Here is a 9214-nt window from a genome sequence, read left to right on the forward strand (position 1 = left end):
ATGTAGGAGTTTGAATATTTAATGTGAAAAAAAATGTAAACTATCTCAATAATTTTTACAGAAATTGTAATGGATATATTGGGTTAAGTTTTATGTATCTCTCTCTCTCTCTCTCTCTCTCTCTCTCAGACACACACACACACACACACACACACACACACACACTGAGGGGGAGAGAGATCTTTTATTTTGTTTTTCTATGTTTTGATGGTGCTGGGGATCAAACCCAGGGCCTTGCACATGCTAGACCAGTACTCTACCACTGAGCTACACCTCCAGCCCCCAAAATATATTATTAAAATGAATTTCACCTGTTTCTTTCTATCATTGTTTAATGTAAGTTAAAATTAAAATTTTTATTTTGGAATTAAAGTGTTCTATTTACCTAGAAAAGTTTAGAAAAATTAATAAATATCATCTAGAAAAGGTCCTGTGTAGAAAATCTTTTATACAAGTCATTGTCACTCTTGTCCTCTCTGTTGTCTAGTAATTCTTACTTTCTCTCCTCAAACTCAGAGTGGCAGAGGATAGGTCACTTCCCAAGCTGGTGCAGAACTGGCTGCCTCACCTGGGAACCTTGTTTAATATACAAGTACTGGAGAACCCTCTGAGTTGGAGAGGCTGGAGGGGACCTGGGTACTGGAGTGCCTGGGAATCCTAAGGAGGCCCTGTGCAGTCAGGTGTAGGAGCCACTAATGCTAAGAGCTCTGTACGGGAATCCAGGGACCAACTCTAGCCATTCCCCTGACCAGCGTGTGACCATGGGTCAGTTTTTTTTTTTTCCTTGTGGGGGACTCAGGGTCCTCATTTTCAGAGTGAAGAGGTAGAGCAAGCCCCCTTCTGGTTGTGTTCTTCTGGCTGTTGTGTGACCCTGGGGGTCCCTTGTGTGTTGCTCATCTCTTCTTCATTCTCTTTCATTCCTCATCTTTCCCTGGGGATTCCCAGCCAGCCCCCGCCCCCAGGCTCCGGCCTTCCCCTTTCTCTGGCCTTTCAGGGTTCTTGTCCCAGCCTCCACATCTGGCCTATTCCACCACCTTGGAGTCTCTTACATCTGCCCCCTCACTGCTCCTAAGCTGTCTCATTCCCTCCTCTTCTGTTCTTTCTTGATGTTTCTGCCCCCACATACCACCATTCATATTCATGCTCTCCCCCTCCCTCCCTCCATCCTTCCTGGGGATCGTTCTGTAAAGGTCACCTTGTTTATGTTGTCCTGGAGAGCCAGTTTTCCCCTTGCCTTTTCCACCCCATGCTTTACCACGACTTATTGTCAAGGAGCCACCCCTGATTCTTAGGAGAGTAATGCCCACTCGTTCTAGGGGGTGATCTTTCCTGAATTAGAAACTCTTCCTGAAGGTGCTTCAAAATCATTGTTGTAGTGGATAGATATATCTTGTTACCCCAAAGAAAAGCCCTGCAGTCCTACAGGCCTGATTCTAATCACAAGCCCTGCTCTTTATTGTCTAAATAACCTTGAGCAAATAATTCTTTCTTCTTAGACTGTGTTTCCTCATCAGCCAAACAGCAATGACAATCATAGTAATAACTAAAAATTGCTATCACTTATGGAGTGCTTATACTGACCCAGGCACCAAGCTCTTTGCTGATATAAGTACTATTGTCTGCTAATTCATTTTACAGATGAAGAAACTGAGGCTCAGAGACATTAGGTGGCTTGTTCACAATCAGGGAGCAGGGAACATGATGGATTGATTAGGCTAAGCCTAATCTGTTAGACTCCATATCTACCCTATGGTCTTAGCCTCCTCATCACACTGACTTTCTGTAGTCTCTTTCTCACAGGGTTACAGAGATCATACATAGGTGGTACTTAGCATAGTGCCCAATAGAAGTTCATTATGATCATCATTACCATTAACTGAAAGTAGGCTAACAAACGTTGCACATAGGTACTCTGCTGTAATACACCTAGAAGAATAAATTGTAATATAGTAGTGTTTAGATGCCCTGGTGCTTCTGAATTTCCTGTGGTCTTTTGAGGACATCTTACATATCCATTAGCTTGATTACACTGACTTATAGAGCAATCATTAATCAATGAGCAAGCTTAAAGTGTAGCCTGCTGATCTAAGAAACAACAAACAAACAAATAAACAAAAACCTAGTTAGGAATCGAATAGAAAGAATATGCTCAGGTTTTGGAGCCAAAAATACCTTGAGAGCTGTGTGCCCACTGGAACCTCTCTGGGCCTCAGTTTCCTCACTGGTCCAATGGTGTTCATTTATAAATAGGAGCTGCTGAAATAATTCAACAGCATCTGTGACATATAGGGATGGCATCTTGCAGGAAGAATGTGCTCAGTAGGGAAAACCTGCTTTCTTGTCCCTGTGAGATCTTGCTGTGTTTAGGGGACCAGGAGAGCCCTAATAAGTCAGACCGTAGACTTTCACCACCAGCCTGAGACCCTGTTCCCACAAGGGTGTTCATCTTGCTGGTCTTCCTCTTCTCTTTCCTGATTCTTCCCAAAACATCTGTCTCTGCTCCAGTTGGATCTTGGTCTTCCATCTTAAACTTCCTCCTTGAAGTTCTTGCTGTGAGTGTGAAAAACACATCCATGTCACACGGAGTCCTCACCTTCTCTCCTGCAACCTCACAGACCAGATGTGTGGTTTCTGCTCCATCTTCTCCCTCTGGCCCACTTCCTTCAGAAAGCACCTGTCTTCCAAACTCTGCCAGCAAGGGGGTGGCACTCACCCAGCTCCTAAAGCTGCCATGCCTTCAAAAATTTAACTACATGGGGGAAAACTGACCTGTTCTAAAACAGGAACCAACTTGCTAAAACATTGACTTCCTCTGGGCCTCAGTTTTCCCATCTGTCAAGAAGGATCCAAGCAAGATCTTGGATGAACAAGAAGGATCCCTTTTTGGCAACTTCTTTAGCACTTGACCATCTATAAGTGGCAAAGGCAGGGATGATATTCCATGTGCTAAATGGTTTTGAGTCATTGCCACATGGCAGGTACAGTGTTGGGCATTGGTGCCCTTGCCCTTCAGGAGATCAGGGCAATAGTAATAACAAGAACAGCTGCTATATATTCAGTACTGACCATGTGCTAGGTCCTTGATGAGACTCCTCTTTATAACTGTGTGGGGTGGGACCCATTGTATAGAAGCGACTAAGGCTTAAAGAAGTTAAGAAATGCACCCATGATTTCAGGGACTTGAGAGGTTGAGGCAGGAAGATCACAAGTTCAAGGCCAGCCTCAGTAACTTAGTGAAACCTGTCTCAAAAATAAATAAATAAAAGGGCTGGGGATATAGCTCAGTGGTAGAGTACCCGCAGGATCAATTCCCAGTACCACAAAAAAATACAAATAAAAAGTAAACACTGTAGTCTAGGGTTTAATTTCCAGGGCACAACAGACTCATGGAGAACAAAAGAGAAAAACAAAAAAAGACGGAATATCTGTAATCATAACTAAATATTTCATAGAACTGAGTCAAGATAGGAAGAAAAAGTAAAATGACTGTGATCTTAGCTCCCCATTGTTAAAGGACATCTTAACAAATTTTCAGGCCAAAGTAAAAAATGTGTCTCCCGGGAAGCAAGTCGGTGAACACACATGGACTCTGGAGTCAGGCCAATGTGGGTCAGTTCCCAGTGGCCACACACAAGCTGTGTGGCCTTGCACAAGCCACTCTACCTTTCTGAGTCAAAGCAAAGGGCACGTGGTAAAGGGTAGCTAAAGTAACTTCTTGCCTTGTATTTATAGGTGAGTGACAAAAGTTACTAAATTTCCTTGTCCTCCTCTTTTTTCTTTGTGCCCCCCTGCCTCTGGCTGCCAGGAATCCTGACCTCCGTGAAGGGGTGCTGGCATGTCTGGTCCAACCCACGCCAGAAAACCATTAAGAAGGGGCCTTCAATCTGGATTCTCCGACACCAACACTCATGTCCCAGCTGCAACGTACTGTCACTGATGAGAGACTGGGAAGGGAAAGCATATATATATAGATATATATAGATATAGATATATATACAGGAAACACCGCGTCCTTGCACTGCTGCTGGGGCTGGCGGAGCAGTCGGCCGACAGCAACAACCAACATCTGCCACAACCTACATTTCCTTTGCAGACAAATTGAATAATTGGTGGGATTTTTCAGGAAAAAAAAAATGACAACAACCATAATCCCTTCCTCTCCATGTTCTGCAAACCGCAAAAGCAAGCCAGACCACGATGATTGTAGAAGTTCCATTCAACCCTGGTTGTGCACAGTCCAGTTCGTGGACAAGCGTTCCATTTGTTCTTCTCCATCATCTGTTGCCCCCTCAAATGCAAAGGAAAACAGTCACGCAGCCAAGCAAGAGAAGTCGCAGCAGCAAGTCACACACAGGCAACCATTCTCCAAGAAGGAAAGAAAGAAAATCTCCCACTTGGAAAAGAGGAGCAGGAACACTGGATTATTGTTTTCTGGGTCTTGACACTGGGCTGCAAAATCCACCTTCTTTTCTTCCGCCTCCCCTCATCCTCAACTCTCACACGTCTTGTCGTCATTTTTTTTTGTCTCGGCTCCCTCCTGCCCCTATCCTGCCCCATCTCCCCCTCTGTGTCCTGGTCCTGCTGAGGGCCACTGCAGATGACTCTCATTTGAAACAAGAAAAAGAAAAGAAGAGAAAGCAAGAACAGAAAATGAAGCCGCGGGAAGGGAAGTAGACATTGTATGTTTCTGGTTTCTCTTGATGAAGGTGCAGCTCGTAGGAGATTTGTATGGATGTGCTTTTAAGTTATGTATATTACATATAACAGGAAACAAATATTAAAATAAACAGTGATGGTAAGTATGAAGCTGACATTTTAAAATTATAATTATCTGACTGTGATTGATGTATCCCAAGGTCCCTAGATCTTGCTGAACTAGCCCAGCTGAGGAGACCTGGACTTTGGGTGCAGCGGCTCCCAGTTGGGGCTGATGGGTTCAGTGTAGTATACTGTGTGTGGTGTTTGTAATTGGGTGATTGGTGGGGAGAGTGGGGCCCCCAGTGGAGACATGGGGGCTCACCAAGAAGGAAATAACAGAGGCCTGAATATGCCGGTCCAAGATGCCTTCTCCCCCCAGCAGTAGCAGCCGGGACCTGCTCTGTGCTCAGATCCAGTGTCCAGAGTTGGGACTCTGCTGCTGAGGTCCCCACAGTAGAGGTCCCCTAGCTCAGTCCTCCTACCTCCCTAGGGGGCTTGCCTTGATTTTCAGTCCTCTCTTTGTTTTATTATTATGATTTTTTTTTTTTTTTTTTTTTTTTTGCCATGTCTTGCCCTTCCCTGATGACTAGCTCCACACCGGAAGGGAGGTGGTGCCCCTGGCCAAAGTAGAAGATGGTGGCTCTAACCTGGCTCCATGAAATGCCCAGCTCAGTCTTCTCCTCTTCTCCTTTCATATTCTGAGTCATTCTCTTTTTCCTGGGCCAAAGTAGCCATGATGAAAAGGCCATGAACACAGGACAGACCCCAATAGGTCAAAACTGCATTTCCAAAGGCCTCCCCTACTCCTAACAATGGAGAGCAAAGGGCAGTGTTGTCCAAAGGCTCCGCCTCTGTGTAAGATCCTGACCCAGGAGACCTCCTGCTCAGTCTGCATCTGAGCTCTGAGCCTTTGCCCTGGAAGTCCCAGCAATTGTCTTGAGACCACAGAAGCCCTTGGATAAGCCCTGTTACAAGCTTGGCATTGCCCCCTGGCACACATGAGCTCCCTCAGGCTTGCCTGCTCAGGGAGAATCTCCTTCTGAGAGAAAATGTCTCACAGCACTTTAATTTCTCAGCCTTGCTTCTAAAGTGGTCAATAAATTCATACAACAAATATTTATTGAGTACCCATTTGTGCCAGGCACTGTTCTCAGGAGGAAGGAGAAAGCGTGAAGGAGAGGAGAGATCTGGAAAATCACCTTGACCAGGCTTATGTCCGCAGCCGTGCCTGGCCCATCTGAGAGCCTTTTCCCAACTCATACCTAGGGATGTCCTCCAGAGGGCCCAGCATAGATGTACCCCACTTGGCTTCTCAGTTAACCCTATAAGGTATACCTTAGTAATTTAACTGGTGCGGACCTAAAGTAGAACAAGAAACTAGAATATCTTTTGTCTCTGTGGGCAAATGGGAAGTAGAGCAAATCTCTCAGATTGCAGGGTTGACCATGTCCCCCACTGCTGCCTGGTGCAGGCCAGTGGATCCACTGAACTCCCTCTAAGTGCAGCAGCACACTCTATCTACCAGGATTTGTAGAGAAGCCACAGAACTTTCTTCCTGTCCTTCTCAACCTGAGAATTCCCACTCTTCCTGGGCCAAGAGCTGGAATGGCTCCATCCTCTCAGAGCCACTAGGATTTTGGCTCAGGCCCCACCGTCTGCAAGAACCAGGCATCATGAGCACACTGGATACACCTCAAAGGGAGGATATTTGTTCTGTGTTTTGCACCTGCCTACAGACACTGGGCTTCAGGGTGGGGATGAAGTGACTGGGCTTAGCTTGTGAGCCATCAGGATTTGGGGAGATCCCCATCCCATGGATGCTGTGACCTTCCTTCTATGGAGTAGCAAGCAGGGACACCAGGGAAAAGGGAACCTACAAAGCTGAAATCTAGGGCACTATTTCCTCCTCCTCTCCATAGAGAATAGAGACGTTTGTCTTGTCTGTCTTCAACCTATTTTTCCTTTTTTATACTTCTCATCCTTTCTGTGCTGCCTCTCCATCTGGGAGGCTGGGTAGCATAGCGGGGAAAGTCCTGGAGGGCAGTCAAGGTTCTAGGTGACCATTCTGACTCAGCCCCTGACTCACCATCTGACCTTGGGTTAGTCGCATTCCTCCTTTGGCCACTGAGCCCCACTTGTGAAATGAGCAGGGTGAACTAGATGCTCTCCAGGGTTTATTCCCACTCTGCCATCCTACCAATCTTTGTTTTCTCTTATTTTGCTTTCTCTGGATCTTTTCCATCTGAGGGTACAGAAAGTGCCAGGACCTGTTTCAGTTTTTTAATCCTGCAAGTACATTCCAAGACTGGCCTGAAATTGCATGAGCAACATCACTCTAAATAATTTTTTTTTCCAAAGCACCTTACCAACCAACTGCGATGCTGTCCTGTTCCTTTTTACTCACACCCCTTCTCCTCTCTCGTCCCCACGCTCCCCCACCTCAGTGCTCCGTGCTGTATGCGTGTGCTCTCTGTTCTTGTATACTCAATAAAAGTGAAATAAATGTGTTTGATGCTGAATCACAGATTTCCTTGGTCTCCCTCTCTTTGACCTTGGCCACTGGTATGAGTAGGTACTATGGGAAGGACTAAAACTGGAGCGGAGATACCTCAACTTAGAATACTTGTATTTTACAAGTGTTTGGAGCTCCTGGTGTGGCCCAGGACTGGGCTTCGGTTCTGTAGGTACAACAAACGAGGCAACCTCCTTGCCATCCAGGAGCTCAGAGGCTAGTGGAAGAAACAGACAACAAAACGGGTAACCAGACCAAGACAACTGCAGATGGTTAGCACCAGCAAGGAAATACACAAGAGGGAGAGGATGGAGAGCCACTGAAGGAGGTCACTTTAAACTAGGTGGCCAGGGCTGAGTGGTAGAGTACATGTTTAGCAGGTGCGAGGTCCTTGATTTGATCCCCAACACCTCAGGGTCGGGGCATGGCAGCCAGCTGGGACCTCCCTGAGGTGGTGATTTTTGAGCTGAATGAAGAGAAAGATCAAGTAAAATGAAGAATGTGGGTGAGAATGTTCTAGGCAGAGGAAACTGTAAGTATACATGCCCCAAGACCTGGAGGGTGTGTTATATGGAAGAACAGCATGGGGTCCCTCCTCTTCCTGAAAGAAAAGCACCTCTGCTCAGGTCTTTTCCTGCAACACCCACCTCACTGGGAGCCTAAGGAAGAGTATGTTCAGCAACCCCCAACTTAAGCTTTGCTTACAACCTCCATATATACTCCATACCCTCACACCAACTGCCCATTGTTGACTACTCTTTCCTTAAAATGACTCACTTTGGGGAAACAAACTAAACTTATTTTAAAAGGAAACTATTACTTCCATAAAAAAAATTAGTGTCACTTGCAAATAAAGGAGGTTTCCATAAAAATAAATACAAAAAAATATAAAAGTCAAAAAACATATCTGGGTAAAACTTAAACTCATTCCTTGTGCCATCTGAGGTACATATAGAACACTTTCCATTTTATTCTATCAAGTGACTCTCTACTCCACCTTTTTGTATTGTCCAAAATCTTACAGGCAAGTCTTTTTTCCATGTATATATTCTTTTTCAGAGTTTAAGTCATTTTGTGTTTACCATTCTAAATACTTTTTAAAACTTATATCCTAAGTATTTCCCTATAATTTCAAATACTAAATACGATTTTTTTTCTTTGTAAAGGTAATTCATTAAATGACACAAAAGGCAATGCAGTAACAAATAATTCTTCAACATTCTCAGAATTCCTGTCCCTTGTCAAAGGCAACTGTTGCAAGAAACTTTGTGAACCCTTTTCTGAGTTTTTATAGGTTCCCTCTAATAATTTGTCACCTCTAGGGTTCTGGAACAGAACTTGGTTTGCAAGCATTGAGTCCCTACATAACTCCTAAGGACCCCACACCTTCTGGATCAGTACTTTTGTCTCCCATGGATGCAGGGCTATCTTCTCTGCTTCTTGGGAATAATCTAGAGTGCTTCAACTAGAACAGCATTTCTCAACTGAGTAAGGGGAATGATTCCTTCCCCAAGGAACATCTGGCTATGTCTGAAGACATTTTTGGTTTTCATATCCAAGGGGTGTGCTACTGGTATCTAAAAGTTAGAGCTCAGGATGTTGCTAAAATCCTACAATATGCAGGACAGCTGTGAACCTCAAAGAATTATCTGACCCCAAACGTCAACAGTGCCAAGGTTGGGAAACCTTGATTTGTATGGACATGCAACCCCACAAGGTGGGATCCCTGGGTCATCATCTGTTCAATGCCCTGAAGTTGCTGAGAAGATGGTGAACCACCTGGATTAGGAGGCTCTAAGACCAGACCACAGAGTTCAGCACCTAAGTTGGAGTGGGGAAAGAGGGAGAGAGCTGAGGTTCTATGTGCAGGAAATGGAACTGACAGAATTTATGTGCATAATTGCAAAGGCAACCTCTGATTAATCTGCAGCAGTTCACCATGATTAACTATGCCTTCAGGACCTGGCTCAGTCTGCAACCTCCTAAGAGATGACTTTTGACTTA

At 45.0% G+C, this 9214-nt stretch overlaps 1 protein-coding gene across 11 annotated transcripts in view; it reads left to right on the plus strand.

Moving 5' to 3' along the window:
* The window catches only part of Epb41l1 (erythrocyte membrane protein band 4.1 like 1), a 71559-nt gene extending 64335 nt beyond the window's left edge, over positions 1 to 7224 (plus strand). For all 11 annotated transcript variants that reach the window (XM_071608905.1, XM_071608895.1, XM_071608896.1 and 8 more), the window contains one exon: positions 3806 to 7224. In XM_071608905.1, the coding sequence (XP_071465006.1) occupies positions 3806 to 3814 (9 nt within the window). In that variant the 3' untranslated portion in view covers positions 3815 to 7224. The remainder of the gene's footprint in view (positions 1 to 3805) is intronic.
* Positions 7225 to 9214: the final 1990 nt, after the last annotated feature.

The sequence above is a fragment of the Marmota flaviventris genome, chromosome 2, assembly GCF_047511675.1.
Source record: "Marmota flaviventris isolate mMarFla1 chromosome 2, mMarFla1.hap1, whole genome shotgun sequence".
Lineage (NCBI taxonomy): Eukaryota > Metazoa > Chordata > Mammalia > Rodentia > Sciuridae > Marmota > Marmota flaviventris.